At 39.4% G+C, this 17,603-nt stretch overlaps 1 protein-coding gene across 2 annotated transcripts in view; it reads left to right on the forward strand.

Annotated features, from left to right (window-relative positions):
* The window catches only part of ak5 (adenylate kinase 5), a 110,079-nt gene that overhangs the window by 29,651 nt on the left and 62,825 nt on the right, over positions 1–17,603 (forward strand). For both annotated transcript variants that reach the window (XM_006792327.3, XM_006792326.3), the window contains exon 6: positions 7,691–7,882. In XM_006792327.3, coding sequence (XP_006792390.2) covers positions 7,691–7,882 — 192 coding nt within the window. The remainder of the gene's footprint in view (positions 1–7,690; positions 7,883–17,603) is intronic.

Raw genomic sequence — 17,603 nt, forward strand, 5'->3', positions numbered from 1 at the left:
ATATTGGATGATGTTTAAGAATATTTGGATACTATTGCTATATTATTATTCTTGAGTTGATCCTACCTTGGGTTCCCAGCATTCTGCTTTGCTTAAAAGCAAGAATGTAAATATTATGTTTAATGCTCTAAATTAATAAATGGAAACATCCATGATAGTTTCTGTGTAATAAGCAGTAAACAGCCGGAAAATGCAAAACCGCCAGTTTCTATTTACCATGTAATAACCTATTAAAGCAAACTTTAATGTTTGACAATTTCCTGGAAATACCTGTGGTATTTCTGTGTATCCTGGTTTGCTTTTAAGCAAAGCAGAATGCCGGGAACCTAATGTAGGAATTATTCAAACAATATAATATAGTACTACTATCCAAATATGCCAAACACAGAGAGAGAGGGAACCATTCACACTCACACTAATCACGTATTAACCTAACCCCACTAACGTCTTTGGACTCTGGGAGGAAGAAAGTGGAATTTAGTACCTTCTTACTATGAGGCAACAGTGTTAACCTGCTTCTTTTTTTTGTTGCATGGGGCAGCACGGTAGGGCACCAATGCCCTACCGTGCTGCCCCATGCAACAAAAAAAAGAAGCACTTTGTCAGACACTTTCCAGATGGTGTTGTAAAGTACTAACAGTAGTTTTGAGGCGTCACGATGCAGCTCAACTTGTTTTACATTACAGTGCAGTACCACCTAATGTGGTAGTACTCCATTTGGCTGAACGTCCCATGATGTCCTTTGTATATGAATGTCCAAAGAAATACTTGAAAGACGATCAGAAAACCTAGAGAACTCAAGACCACTTTAAAAAATTACAAAAAAGATGCTACCTAAGACTTCTACATATAGACATGGGCAAAACATGGACAATATATGAAGGAGTATTTTGTATGGTAAAAGATGTACATAGGCATTATATTATTTAGTTAGACCATGACATCTAATTATTAACTGTTTATTTTATCTCAAAGATCACAAAATAGATATCCCCAAATGATTTATTTTTAGCTCAAGAACAATTCAAAAACCGGATCTGTCTGCTGGATATCTTCACAATCGAGTGGCTAAAAATGTTTTTTATTTGTTACATTCTTCCCTTTAAGAATATTTTCCCTCTGCCAGTACTATACAGATACACCTAAAACTGCTGTAAAAGAGTTATGCAAGGCGTCGTATCATGCTGCTGCTAAACGTCCCTGTGGGGTTGCTGAAGATTCAAAACTCTTTATAATCATTAGCAGCACAGCACTTCTAGACCAAGAGGGCTTAAAAAGAGAGAAGAGAGGAAAAAAGGTTTATTTACTGAAAGAGACTGCTGTGATTAAAGATGAAGGAGGAGGACGTAGAGCAAGTTACGCACTCAGTTACAAAGTCACAGAGAGCCTGGAGACTCCAGCAGTTTGGATTGGTGAGGCAGGTAGTTTTAGCTCACAGACACAGATATTGATAAAATGACTGCCTAACAAACAATTTAACCCAGTGAGAGTTGTTGACAGCAAAGATTTACATGAATGTTGTGTGAAAAATATGAACCAATAGTAGAGGTGAGTGTGTTTACATGGACATGGCTATTTCGGGAGTCAAATACAGGATATGGTCTAGGACTAAAAAACACACGTCTCTTACGATAAACAAAGAGCTGTTTAGTTATCACTCTTTCTGTGCTTGATACTGTAATCGTACGCCTGAAACTGTATACTTGATCGATGATTCGCCAATCTGATATCATCTTTTACCCTCTCTTAAAAAACTCAACTCGCATAGTAGATTTTTTGGACACTGAGGTTCATAAACTAAGCCTATTAAGGTTATACGAATTGTCTGAAGCAATCCATATAGCGCCCCTCCCTTCCTCCCGTCTTCCCCTTACGAGGAATTTTAATTGGCTGCCACTCATAAACAGAAGGTTGGAACAGCAGGTGGGAGGGGCTTCTGCACTCACAGCGGTGGGGAAACGACTGTCTGAAACCTTATGTTTAAAGCAGCCTGACGTCTGAGCTCTTGGTTTACAGGGATTATCTGCACAAACACTGATCTCGTTATTTGAGACAGTGCACACATTTAATATGAGTATCTGTAAACTTTGATTACGTTTGATCTGGTTGTAAAGAGACCTTCAAAGAGATAAAATTGACTCTGATACTTTCAGACAGGCTCAGTGCTGCTTTGAGCTTCATATTCTGAAAGGTTCAGCACTTTATTTTCAGATCCCACATTGCCTGGGAGCCTGTGAGCTTGGGGACAACTGAGTGATCCTCTGAGGGCTTGCAGCATCCATTTTCATTACTCACCCCATGCTGCTACTTTGCCCTTTTCAGCATCACAGCAGCCATTTATGGGCAACTCCTCTGGGCCACCACAGCAATCCTGCTCTCTTTATAGCTGCCCAGAGAGACCATCTATCCCTTCATCGCCCCATCAAGCCATTTAGCAAATACTCCTATTGAGTATGAAAGTGCCAGTCTCTTTATTTGCCACTGTCAGTTGGCTAGGAGAGGTCCCTAAATCTTAAACACACACATCTACCTATTTATCAGCTTTGGTTTGAAATAGTCATGGAACATCAATCACAATTTTGGGTGTCTACCGTAAGTCTCTGATTGTTTATCGATCAGTTTCCTGCATGAATCTTGTCTCGTAAATCCATACTCATCCATCATACTGGGTATTTAAAAAGTGCAAAAAGAGCAGCAGCTACACTGCAGTAAGTGCTCGTTCTTATAAAAACAACAGAAAGAAACTCAACTTTCTGCTCTGAGAATAATTAATTTCTGCGTATTACAAATGCGCATTTCTTTATCTTCCTCCTCCTGCAAGACAGAGACTTCCCTGGTCTAAGGAGAAGTAAAAGGAAAAAAACTAACGTTATGTAATTGTTCTTTTAGCAAGCTTACACCGCTCTCTTCATCCGCAGCAAAAAACAAAACAAAACAATTTGTTTTCTGTGAATTTCCATCTAGACACATAACCACTGTGAATATGCAAGATAAGTGGGTGGGTGACATTTACAGAATCTGCACAGGTTACAGTTAAAGACTGAAGTTTCTTCTTTGTTGGCATTATAGTTTTCTGTGTGACAAAATCAAAAATGGAGTTAATGGTTGCAGAAATCATCTTTTAAATAAAAGCACACGTACTTTTGACAGCTTTCTGTTCTATCCCAGTAACAGATTGATTAGTTGAACTCTTTGTTTATCATCTATTAAAAAAATCTTAAGGAAAAGTGTCCAATGTTTGATATTTCATGGGTCTCAAGAATTAGATTTTGCTGCCATTATTGGTCTTGTATACACTCATCTGTGTACGATGACCTGCAAAAATTCAAATTAAGCATGAGAATGAGGAAGAAATGTAAATAAATGACTTCGAATGTGGTTGCTGGCGCTGGACAGGCTGGTCTGAGCATTTCACAAACTGCTGATACACCGGACACAACCATGTCTGGGGTTTACAGAGGATGGTCTGATAAAGAGCAGCGGTTCTCTGTGCAGAATAGCATCTCTGAACTTGCAGAAGCAGATGGACTGCAGCAGCAGAGGACCACACCTTGTTCTACTCATATCAGCTAACAGGAAACTAAGGGACGGGTCACACAGCTTCAGCTAGACAACAAAAAACTAAAAACAAGTCCTGGTCTGTTAAGTCTTGATTTTACAAAGCTCAGTTCATCTCAAGATAGTTTCTTAAATATGACAATGACTTCACTGTACTCAAATGGACTCCATAGTCACCAAATCTCAGTCAATTCAGTATTATTTTTACAGCACCAAATCATAACAACAGTTGCCTCAAGGTGCTTTAAATAATACTCAGTCCAGTACTTTCTAATAAGGTGTACTAAAGTGCCCAATTTGTAAATGTAATGGAGGGTGATTCAAACACACATGCAGTAATTAGAATTTTGTAACTCTTGATTGGACATGAGACGTTTAAAGACAACCACAATGTTCTGCGGTATAATGTAGTTGGCATAATTTATTATGCTTTATAGACCAATTATCCAGTGGATCAAGGAAATAACTGCAAGACTCAGTATAACAATAAAAATTAATGTTAACTGAGGTTCAGCAGAATACACTCGATGAAAAATTAAAGGATTAGCCCATTATGCAATTAGTTAAATAAAAGGAAATGAAACTGCAACTATCTTCAATTCATCATTTTTAAAGAAAATAAAATGCCAGCTTTAGTGTTCCTGGAAAATCTTTTGGGTTTTTACTTGAGATTCTGTTGGACAGCTTCCTCGTTTTAGTGACTTTTATAGACCGAGTGATTCAGCTGCAATCGGTTGTCATCCTCCAGTTTCTACAGCATATATGGTGACATTTATTTAAACTATGCAGTCTTGTTCTATTCATTTAGATAGGTTAGAAAGCTCCTGGAGACGTCAAAGATTTAAAATTTGTTCCTCTCCATGAGAGATGCAGGGCGGATGAAGAGGAAACCACCCGAGAACAATTGGGTCTATACAGACAGATGGAGACGCCTGATAGTCTACAGCTACATATGTTTAGAAAGGAAGAGGAGAATGAAATTAGCTCAAGGCAGCCAAGTTCACTCTGGACTGGAGCCCATATTCAACTGTTTCTTTGTGTAAGGCAGTATTATGTGAAAAAGTATGAAACAAGATTTTTCATTTAAATAAATCAGTTTCTTATCTCAATAAACCAGAAACAAAACCTAATAAAATGGCACACAAATCCAATCACAACAAACAAACAAAAATCCTCAAATGCTAAAACCATTTGTTAGCATACAGCAACAGTCTTATGTACCTTCTGTGATAGATATTAACTTTCCATTGCAGCACAACAGGAAGCTGCGTCAATTGCAGCCATCGTTTTTTTCAAAACCTTTTTTTTTTTTTTTTTGGATTTTGTTGTTGTTTTCCCTTCAATCGAGTGCATTTAGCAGAACATCCTTAAAAGGTTATTAGCAGTGATGTTTGGCACAGCCATCAGGTCAGCATCAGCCTGCTTATGCACCTTATTTAGGACTCTGTATGAGTGCGTGTTGGAAAGAAAGCCTCCACGTGCTTCCTGGCCTTGAAGCAAAACAGATAGATTCACTTACTGAACTGCATTGAAACAGCCTGACATGATGTCTTTTTACTCCAGTATGACGTGACGACAACCATTTTAATAAAGATCTATCTAAAAACGTTCTCGTAGCAAACAGCGGCTATAAGACTCGAGCCTGAGTCGCACTGCTGGAGTGGCATGTGCCTCGATAAGCATCATCGTTCAGACTATTTTTAGTTCTCTGGCATTGTGCCAGATGAAATGCAGACTCTGGAGTGTTCATCAAGTCCATTTCATCAAAGTGAAACACAAGCTGGAGGAAACTACAAGACAACTTATAAACTGCTGTGCAGGCTTTATATAGTGCAAGGTTCCCACTGGTGGTGGGTTGTCAGGTACAAGACGAGGAGGATATTGAGCGCTTCTGTGAGTCACACCTGAGGAGGTCAGAACTACCATAGAAACTAAATTGCCTGACTTTGATGATGCTTTACGTCATGCAGATAAAAGTATCCTTCAGTGATCTTTAAATGGCCGGCAGATACAGTATGTCTGCACTTGTTAGTTACACACTTTACAGGGTGGGGTAGCTGTTAAATGTGTTTTAGTCAGTACCTAACATTTTAGGCACTTAACTATAGAACTTTAACCTAATGAAGACTTAGTCTTCTTTTAAATAAGAAGACGCTCTGATGATTTCTTGTCAATGACAGCCACATTTTGTTATACTGTATGCTTAAACACTGCTCAAAAACACTTCACAGTATAACACAAAGTCAGTTAAATTTTAGGGATAGTCCTGTCCTGCTAGGAAGCAGAAAATATTGTGAATCCATTTTACCTGCTTTGCAAATGAAAGTGACAACAGGTACAAAAACAAGGACATCCCCAAAAAGACAATGGCTTTGGAGGGAGTGCAAAAGACCATTGCTTTCTCCTGACTGATATTTTTTCTAGTTTTTCTTGGTGCTACTGTCCTTGTCACTACTGATGGCATGAAAATGAAACAGTATCTGAAGCCCACAAGACAGTTTGGCTAGAAAAAAGTACACAAGTTGCCTGGTGGATTTTATTTTGTAGGACTTGAGTAGTGCTCCAAACCTTCGTGTGACAGTACATACTGTAGCTGCTCTGCCTGTGCAGCTTGAATGAGCGTTACCTTGCTGCTGTCTCTTCAGTGTACTTTCAATTGCACCAAAGCACATGAAATTGATCTGTGTTATCCCTGAATTTTAACTGCTTAGTGTATTTAGGCCTTATGTACTCACGTGACAGTGTTTCATTGTTCTGGGCACATTGCAAATAGTCACCTGCAAGGACTGTGAGGCAGGCATACTCATTACAATGAGCTGACCGACTGTACAGTGACAACTGCAGCATTTTGAGCTAAAAAGATTAGCTCTGCTTACGCTCTCCTTTTTTGGTTGCAAGGCTGTAAAGGTTTAAATGACACAAATTCAGTTGGCACACTAACCTTTCTTTTTCTATTACAAAACAGGTCATGAGCACCACAGACCACATCCTTTAAACTGAACGTTGAACTTTGCAATAACTTTTCTGTTTATGCACTGGCTGCTTGGATGTTCTGTAGCTGGGCTGTTGAGGTAGATAAATTAAAAGCCTGATAACCACAAAGAGAAGTTGAATGTGATCGTATTACTCCTTATTTGCAGTCTTATTTCTTGTCAATCATTAGAAACAGCATAAAAAAATCTAAATCAAAGCATGATTTTGTCAAAAGACCACCTGCTGCCACCTACTTTTTTTTTTAAATAAATCGGAAAATTCATGGATAACAACAATCATTATATTTAACCATTAACAAATATCGCTTCAATAAAAGAGCTTGTCCATACTGGCAGACTAACCATTAGAGAAACACAAAAAAATATTTTGGTAATTACTAATGGCATTAAAACACTCAGTGGTGATCTATATACGCAAATGTATGTAAGAGCAATCATAGTGTTGTTTACATATGGCTGATATGGGGTTATTTATCTTGAACTGTTAAATCCAAACGGGCTCCTGTCTACACACAGAACCACTGACATGATTATGAAAACTGCTGCTTGTTGGATTATATCTAAGTCCCGCACAAAAGACGCTAATTTTTAGCTGAGTTTATCTATGATTTCATGCTCCTCTGTTTATTACACAAAAGCAATAATGCAAAGAAAAGCTTTCTGAGTGGCAGCTTATGTGCTCATCTTCTTTTGAGGGGGGACAGTATTAACCTGTCTGAGTCATAATCCCACCCGTATTAAAACTGTGGCGTCGCTGGCGCAGCCGCAGGCTATTTTCTACGTGACAAGCTGAAATCCTCAAGGCAATGAATTCCAGTGGAATTCAAGTAGATTTATTTCAAAAGCAGGAAATATTTCTGTGTACGCACACTATATATACCCACTGTATATATACTGTCTCTTCAGACCTTAGAAAGATCAGATCTTTTATTTTTGAATGAGTTGCATTTTTATCATTTTGACCTGAGTGAAGTGAATTTAAAAATGAGGCTGACCTGGGTGGACCGCAGAGATTTGAAAGAGTCAGCACCTCTGAGGTTCCACAGGGTCAAATTATGGCCATCACATATAAATGAAGACTTTTATGAGAGGTAAAGTATTTACAGTATTGGTTAATATATTCTCTTCTCTCCTGCTAGATCTGTACTCCTGACCTTGTGGTGTTCCTGGCCTGCACTAACCACCGTTTGAAGGAGAGGCTGCAGAAACGAGCCGAGCAGCAGGGACGGCCTGACGACAACCCCAAGGCCATTGAGCGCCGTCTGACCAACTTCAAACAAAACACCATTCCTCTGGTCAAATACTTCCAGGAAAGGGGACTTATTGTTACGGTAAGGCTGCCGAAAAACCCATTTTTAGAGAGATTACACTCATACAGCACTTCAAACCAAAGGATGTGGAGATCAGGGTGGTGGGTGGGTGAGCACGGCTTCCAGCTGGCACAGAATTGACATTCACATAATCATCCATCCATTCGTTATTTTTCTTAACTCCTTACCCAGCCCCAGTTTCCACGAGAGTTGGAGCCTATCCCAGACACCGCACAGTGCTCTCACAGAGAGACGCAACCCTGTATGGTGACATCCACAACTACGGCCAATTTAGAATCACCAATGAACCTAAAATTGTTCGTTTTTTGTGGCAGTAAGTCACAGCTATGCCAAACCCACATAGAAAGGCGGATGGAGCCAGAACCAACCTCAAAAGTTAACCATTACATCACCTTGAATCACCTTGAAACCCTCTTGCTCAAATGTCAAAAGTTGATTATTATTATCATTATTATTATTATACTCCCATCATACATTTTGGGGGGCTTTTTTTTTTTTACAGATTTTTGAAGAATGTTTATACAATTGGGAGTGGTTGAGCATGAGCTAGTAATTTCATTTATTTGTAATTTCAAAAGCACTCTAGCTATAAGGTGAAGGTTTTTTTTATAACTGCAGTTTAATTGGTAGCCATTGGGTGATTGGTGACTAGCAGGTACACGTGCCTCTCCAGCCACTTCTTTGTTATTTAACCCTAATGGCTTAATCCCAATACACATCATTCATCATGTATGACTGCAGACAATTTAAAAACCACAGCATCTGATGAAACTGTTTCCACTGGGCAAGTCTTAATGCCAGGTCAATAAAATGAAGAAAAGGTTCTCTTTGGATGCAACTGGGGAAAAAAAGCTATTGTTTCCGTGATCATACACAACAGGGCTGAGCAAATGCCATTTTTGTTCCAATGAGGTTACTTGGTAAAAACTCTTTATATGAGGATTTTATTAGTCCTCTTAAAAGAAATCCACCTGATATTTGTTAAAACAAAGTCTGTTAAGACAAAGTTGTTGAGACAGTGTGCACAAAATTAGAAATCTAGTTAATAGCTGCAGAGATACAGTCTGAATGAAAGGCCTGACCATGCTTGGTAGGTCAGTGTTATCCTTCTGTCTGACAGGGCTTGCCTGGATGCATAGATGTAGGCCTGTGCATAGCGATTTTGTTAAAATGACCCAAGATCTTCATTGTCATTCTTACCACTCTCACCACAGCAGGAGCGTGCATTCAAAGTCAAGTACGTTTCCAACCTGCGTCAGTTAGTTTCTGATTGTTTGGAGCTGAAATCCAGACTGCTGCTGTTGAAACAGAGATTTCAGTGTTAACTGGAGACCTCTGGGATATTTATCTGATTGTGTGGCTTGGTGCAAAGTGGCATTGAGTTAGCCTTGGCATGTGTGAGTTGAGTGCAAATAGAGATATTGGCTCCTGCAGTCAGCAGCCCACTCTTCTGGTGGGAGTCTTATTGATCTGTCTGAGTGTCAGCTCAGTGTCGTCTTCTTTGAAGCAGAGGGAATACTGAATAACTTCTCTACTGTATTATTGCAAGAAAGAGACTTTATTTGCATTCATATGGATTTGGATCTTTGTCTTGGGATTTCTTCAAATCAAATGCATACAATAACCTTCACTGGATTTTCATATCAACACTAAAAAGAAGGCTTATGTAACTTTTGCTTCCTGTCACCTCAGGTAACAGTCAAAACATCAGTGTCATTAAGGGGTTGGCTCTACACATATTCCCATTTAATTTGCTTGCTTTGTTCATTCATGTGTTATGTTTTTCCAGTTTCTTAGCGAGCTATTTTTCTGCTCTGCTTATTTTCTTTTTGTCTGGCCAGCTGTTCTATCTCATCACACTTCTTGAATCTCATTTCTGATTCGGTGTTGCTTTTTCTCTCTTTTTCAATACACTCTACCTGCACTCAGCGAGCCTGTTTGTCAGAGAGATAACAGGCTTTTTGTTTGTTTGTTTCAAATCCAATAACCTGCATTTCTTTGGACTGTGGGGAGAGGAGCAGAAAGAAGAGCAGGTTTTAAAGTATTCATGACTTCTCAATTTTACATCTTGTCGACCCCCTGTGTGCAGTGCGTTGCTGTGCTGCAGTCTTCTTGAAAAATGGTGGAAGACACATCACGTATAAGGTGTCATTAATACATCTGCAACGTGGATGAAATGGTATGGTTGCAAATCTGGCAAGTTTTTAATGCACTGTGCGCTGGCACCCATTCCAGTTCGCATCATTTTCACTACTGAACGTTCCCCATCAGAGGCCTAAGGACAGTACAGTGGGACTCCACATTTATAGATTCATCAGGGGAGACAATTTCATGGTGCTCAGCCTTGTGACAGTAAAAAAAAAGATTAGCCCGGTCCTGCTCCTGGTCAGCACCATGCATGTCACTGGGATTGAAAACTGTGGACTCATTTTGCTGAAAGATGCTGAAAACTGTTTTTACTCCCTAGTGATGCTCTTGCTTACAAGCAATAATAAATGTCAACCAGAAATATGCAAAAACATAACCTACCTCACTTACCTGTAATAAAAGCAAAATGGACAATTCCCCTGGCTTTGACAAGGGGAAACCAGAGCATAATGTAAAAGTGACTCCCCTCTTCCCCACTTCCTGTGAAAGACCAAAATAGTAAACACAACATTTTCAAAACCCTTAGTTTACCTGGATGCAAGCCCAGTAATCCAGGTAACGAAATCAAAGAAAATTAGACGTTATCTCGTCACCTGGATGCAGCATTTCCAGTGAAACAAATGTTTCATCACTCATCCAACCGACGTCTTTAGTCTCTCATTATTGAGCATCCATCAAGACACCTAGTTTACCCACCACCAAAAGAAAACATAAAACCTTTTACACTTCTCCTTGACATAAACAGGAAGAAAATGTGTTAATAAGAAAGTTTTCCCAGACCAGAATAATAGGGTCTCAATTCAAAGTAGGTACCCTAAGTTTTCAGCCAGACACAGAAGAGGGAGGAAAAGACACTATTCACACACCGTCAGAGTTTTAAAAAAGGTCATAGCAGCTGCAGAAGATATCAATACTTCATAATATTTTCCACTTAAACAACAAAACACCTCCCCCAAAAAACCCCAAAGATGAGAAAAAGGTGAGAAAGGTGTTAGAAAAAATAGCAACATGCAAAATAGTTATAGGGTGTTTTGTTTTCACTGCTACCAGCATTCATGTGTCACAGCTGCAGTTTTAATTGAAATGATTTATTCCTCTAGAATTAAAAATAATAATGCAATGTGTTGATTTATTCTCAGTGGTGGCTCTGCTCCCTCAGCTTCATAGCTGCATGGCTGTGTGGTCAAAAGACCATCAATACCTAATATAGATTTATGCCCCAACTACTTTAATCATCATCAAAGGCTGATATTGCCCAACTGCATTCTGTGTTCTACTTTTGTCCTAAAACACATTAAAAAAACTTTTCATCTTGAAGTTAAATCCTGAATCTGTTGAGACACAATACACAAACAATCCTTGTGTCCTCAATTTTCATCAAAGCGCTGCAGACTGAGTACCTAAGAAAAGCTCTAGATAAAAAAATATAATCTTTTTATATCAATGCAAGGCTTTACAGAAAAAAATGGTACATACCAGCATTAAAGCTCTAAGAATGGGAAATAGCAAAGGAAAACTACAAAAAAAGGACAATAATAAATGGCCTTGGATAGAGTGCATTAAAAACTTGAACCCATAGTGTGGAAATGTAAGTATGACTTAAATAGCAGTTGGCATTGAGACCGTTTGATGTCTCCAGTCATCTAGACATAACTGAATAACACCAGAAAGGGTATGACATTCAAAAAATAAAATGTTGAGAAAAATAATAAAGGTTTGTTTAATCTTGCCAAGTTTTTTTCTGGTTTGATCACAAAATAAAGCATTCAGACTTCACAATTCTGTGTAAGCACCATGAGTCCAGCAGGAAAAAAGAAAACGTGTAAACAATTAAGAAAGTTAAGCCCGAGCACGGCTCAAGACTTACAGTGCACATCCACATCTCATGTTATACTTTTCCCAAGTTTTAGATCTTGCAAAGAAATTCTTCAATTTTCTGCTATAGTTCCAAAGTGTGGTTATATTATACACTATATTTTACTAGGAACTGACCTCCCAGCCCATTGTTCCTTCAGTGGTCATTCTCAGGAGCTCAGTCATTTCCAGCGTGGTACCGTGATAGGATGCCACCTGTGCAACAAGGCCAGTTGTCAAATTTCCCCACTACTAAATATTCCACAGTGCACCGTTATGCCAGGCCAAGGCACATAGTACGCACTCCTAAATCTTGTGGAAAGCCTTCCCAGAAGAGTTGAAGCTATGATAGCTAAAAAAAGAAAAGAAAAGAGTGGGCCGGCATCATACTAAACCCTATGGACTAAGAATGGGATGGCGACGAGTGAATATTTTGAACAATAGTCACTGAAACGAGTCAGCTCAGTTCTGGTAACTAAACAGGACGCTTCCTTTGGGAGGTTTTTGGGGCACACCCATTTTCTTGAGCGATCATATACCTAAGTGTGGCCGCAAAGCATATCAGTATGCTCTAGGACAACCTTGGAAATGTGACTGGGGGAAAGGACATCTGAAATACCATGCTTAACCTGCTGTCCCCATTATCTGACTTCAGCCTTGTGGCAGGAAATAGATGGAATTGTAACTCAGACTTTAGGAAAAGGTTTAGGAAATGACCTCCAAATCATTTAGACTTGAATGAAATCCATAACTTCAGATATTAGGTTAAAAATATGCTTTGGATTGTTTTTCTATAAGTAAAGTTTAAACATCAGCATCTGTTCTTACGTTAAACTGGATGAATTTTCTGCTGCCTGCCACCTCTCAGCAAATCCTCTACATCTTCCCTGCATTCCCAGTGGAGTCGCTTTAATTAAGACACACTGAGCTCTGTGTCTTTTGAAGCAGCAATGTGACGTTTTCTCTCAAACTCGAGAGATGTTTTTTGAAGACAGTCTGAGCAGTAAGCTCTTTAGTTTCTCAAGAAAGTCGATTTTGTTTTAAGCTTCCTTTTTTTTTGCTAACCAAAATAACATCCCATATAATAATATGATTTACAAGCTGGGGAACCACAATGAACCTCAGTGCAACTTAATGCTACTGTGTCAACCAAATATGCACCAAATATAGGCTCATTTAAAAAACAAAAATTAAATCAAAGGGCTACTGGCAAAATTGCAAACTCAGGGCATCAAGCAAGTTCACAAACCAGTGGGTGACAGCTACATCCATCTTTTATATACAGTCTGTAAACCACCTAGAAAAGATACATGAGGTCAGACTTGCTTACTGGAACACACTCCCTCTTCTAGCACCAGTTAAGTTTAGGAGCAGTTATGACAGAAGAAGGGAGAAAGTCCAGACTGAAGAAAGAAAAAGTCGGGTTCAGTGGATCGGTTCAGAAATACTACTTCCTTACCAAACCATGATTATTACTTTAATGATGAAAATGATGTTTATGTATATTTGGTGTTGTTCACTCCAGCGCTTATGTTTTCTTATGGCCAGGACAATAGCTGTAAATGGACCTCTCTGGGTGCACTGTCCTTATGTGGTGTGACAGTTTGTGTTTTGTAAAAGACTCCTTGGGAATTATCAGTTTCTTCTGTGAATAGAAGAAGTCTGCAGTCTCTACAAAAGTAGTTTGAAACTTTTTTTTTAGCTTATTGATAGTTTGTCCCTTCTCTGTCCCCACTTCCACTGTGATGCAGCAAGGTCAACAGGCTGTTACAGTGAGTCTCAGACAGACTGCACGTCACTCCACCTTTCCATTAAGCACATCTTTATCTGGTTTGTCAAGCCATCTGTTCAATCGCACAAGCTTAAAGACTCAGAAATCAAAGGCTGGCAGAGTTTGAAGCGCTTTTAAAAAGAGGGACATCATCCATCCACAAAAAGTGTTGAGGAGTTCTGGTTGTTCAGAAGAAACACTGATGAAGAGCTCAAATAATAAATACAAGTTAATTCTATCTTCTCAGCCGGAGCAGATCTGTAGAGTGGGTTTGTCTGTTTTCCAGTGACATTTGTGAAGGATGAAAATTTATTTTTCTCTTTAAGCCTTGACCTTTTGTGCTCCACTGAACCAACATAATCTGAGTATAAAGAGGCCAAATAGATTTTTTATTCCATTTATCTCAACAGCCCCTTGTATCACGCTTAAAAACTGACAGAGACAATAGAAAGCCTTCCAGTTAGCCGCCCATCATCAGCAGACTACAAAATCACAATATTTTTAGCCTCATGAATTTTGCTTTCACTGATTTTTAAAATAATTGAATGCCAAAGTCTGATTAGTGTGCTGTGCTGGGGTTGCTTAAATTGGGATATATAAAATCTGGTGACTGCGGACAACATCTTAGTGCAGGGAACTCATTGTCACTCATTACTGAAGAAACAAGTTTGAGATGATCTGAGCTTTGAGACATGGCACACTACTGTTGTGGAAGTTTTCCATTAAATAAAGCCTGCAGACGAGCGGTGAGCGGTAGCTAACATTCTTTAATCCAAACACACAAAGAACAGAAAACCAAGCTTGTGGAGAGCCTGCATGACCGCGGGGCAGACGGTCAGCAGAGTCTCACCTGAGCCTAGCATGGCTCTCAGTTAAATACCTTCTTCAGGAACAAAAGGCAGTACACAGCTGTTTCACACCTGAAGGTTCACGCTCCCTTGCTACTTCCCAGAGTCCTCGAAGAGACAAAAGACTCTTCCTGTGGAGTGGTCTGCTCCCCCAACTTTCTTACTACTTACAGACATGTTAAAATCCAGTGGCACCGAGGCATTATACAATAAAATAATGTGATTAATACATAAGTAAAAGAAATTCCTATACACTAGCCTGCTGGAAGCAGCCATCAGAAGGTGTTAGCAATGATACTCAGGCTGTGGGGTTTAACCAATGCTTAGTTGGTACTGAGGAGCCTAAAATGAGCTTATTTTCATATGATTGGCTGATTAGTTATTTCGGTTGGCAAGCCACTGAACACATGAACTTAATAAAGTTGTGGCGAGTGAGGACAGGGACCAGTTAAAAATGTTATTCAGTAAGTTTTAACATGCTGGATTATTGGGTACGAATCTCTCTTGAGATTCAAAATGTAAATTCTTCATTAATTTTTTGTCACTTTATGTTTGATATCTGATTTGTCCACCTGTGCCTGATTAAATCATGAAGATTAAGGACTGAGTTAATGAGTGCCATCACCACCGAGCACAGCCATTATAAGCTGAATGAGAGCAGAACAAGCACAGAAAGTGTGACTTTGAACATTTGTTTTTGCGGAGTTTGTGCAACATGAAATATATTTCAGCTACCTTTTTATAACAGTTCAAATGATGATATCACACATTCCTCAGGTGAAAGCTTCAGAAAGGAAAGGCTCAGATTTGTGTGTGGTGCAGTTCATAAGTCAACCTAACTGCTGACACCCAGAGGGACAGAAAGGCAACACTGAAAACAATATGCTCTATATCTAAACCTGCAGCATACCAGTAGGGTGGCAGGAAAGCTAAAAATCCAACACATAACTCAAAATATATTCCAAACAAATAAAATTAGGCAACAGGAAAATAGGATCCCCTGGTAACCAGCCAAAAGTGACAAAATTTTCATGGATATATATTTTTTTTATGAAATTGTGATGCTTTGTACGCCCTGTTTTATTACCAAAATTTAGCCATGTAGACTGCCGAGTGGGTGACAAGGGCAAACTTCAGTCAGCTCTGCATGTTTGATTTTGGTAGATTTTTTACACCAGATGCCCTTTCTAACGCCTCCCCAAAATTATTTGTGTTTCTTCCCAAGGATCCCTTGCTTGTTAGTCAAATGTGTAAACCACTACACTATGGAGCCACTACAACAAGGCAAAAAGACAACAAGAACAAAGGATCAGGATACTTTTGAAGCTCATAACACATATGACAAAACATTCAAACATGACTGAGCATCAGTTTCCTGAAAAGCAGCAAATGGTTATGAGTTAGAAACACCTGATCGAGTTGCAGATGATGACTACCCCATCCAGATAGTTCTGCTTCAGATTTCTTCCTGTTACCAGGGAGTTTTTCCTTCCTTTGGTCACCAACTGCTTGCTCACAGGGGGTTATCTGTAACATGAAGCACCGTGTTGCGGACACGTCGCAGACCGGAATGCAGAACTCCGGCCTTTATTGCTAGGTGTTCAAACAAGGTCAAAATAATGCACTCAACAAACACTATCTAGGGAAAATGTATGCCTAGTGAACACGGGAACACAGAGGATGGAGCACACAGCTATGAGGGAGGATCCGATAATGAACAGATGGTGACACAGACAATGAATACAAGATAATGAGCAGAGGGGCAACAGGCGGGAACACAGGTGAGACTTACAGGGGAAAACAAGACAAGGGAAGCCCAGAGCAGATGGAGACGCAGGACTAACAAAATTTTAAAAAAGTAGTAACTAAACATGGAATCACAGACAGACAAAACTGTGAACACAGGGGAAGCATGATAACTAAAACCAGGGAGAGAATACAAACTCACTTAAACTGAGAACTGAACCCAGACAAGTAAAACTAAGACGATCTAAAACTAGAAACACTAAACAAAGAGAGGAAGCTAAGGATTCAAGAACAAAGGACTAAACACTGAGGAAGTAGGAATGGACTAACTTAATGGGACTGGACCAGACATGGGAACATCAGGCAGGTGAGAAAACAAAGGGACCTGGAATACAAAATAAACTGAAACCCAGAACATTTGTTCTCCTCTTCGATAATTATCCTATCCGATGGACTCCACACTTTCTTGACTGATGAATATAATAACCTCTGAGGCTTAATTGCTTTTGCACAGCGAAGCCTTTTGCATGAACGCAAACATTCCACTTTAAATGTCAGGTCCAATGTAAGAAGGAATAGCGTGACAAAAGAACAATCGCAGTGAGTCACTTCTCCACATCGCTGAAAAGGAATGACTGATTTGTCGATACAAACGCTTACGAGGACGTCAATTTCTCCATGTTTAACTGACTTAACACCTAATTTTGTCGCCGTGCATTCTGGCACCTCTGACGTACACTTTTTACATGTGAGATGTCATTTTTCTGAATGCAGTGTTTGTGATTTTCATCTAAAACATGACATTTAGATGTTTGCAAATGAAAGTCGTTTTTATCCCCTAGCATGTCGGATGACTCAATTATCAGACATACACGCACACATACACACACAAACAACTCCACAAAAACGCCCATAATCGGAAATTGCTGCGAGGAGAGATAATTGTTTGTTGGGTCCTCGGCTGAAGCTGCCTTGTCATTCTAGGAAAACGGACCGATCTAATTACGTATTCCCTGACTGAACTCAGCTCCTGCTTCCTTCCCACATGCTGTTAGGTGCCATGCAGATATACACAAACAAGACATCAAAATTCTCCTTCCTGAGTCTCTCTAAAGATGGGCAAAGTATATTTGACATTTTTCTTGAAATAGAAGATTTGGAGACGAGATGGGATCACATGAAAATAGTGTTCAGCCTATCACATCTATTTATATATCCTTTCATGTCTATTTATATCAAAGCTGTCATCCAGTGATGACACTGAACTTTACATAACTTCCGAAAAGACTGTTGTGAAGTACAGGGAGAGTCTTTTGAGCTCTCGGAGAGCTTCATGTGAATTTGTTTAAACAGA

The sequence above is a fragment of the Neolamprologus brichardi genome, chromosome 18, assembly GCF_056152115.1.
Source record: "Neolamprologus brichardi isolate AB-2024 chromosome 18, ASM5615211v1, whole genome shotgun sequence".
Taxonomy (NCBI): Eukaryota; Metazoa; Chordata; class Actinopteri; order Cichliformes; family Cichlidae; genus Neolamprologus; species Neolamprologus brichardi.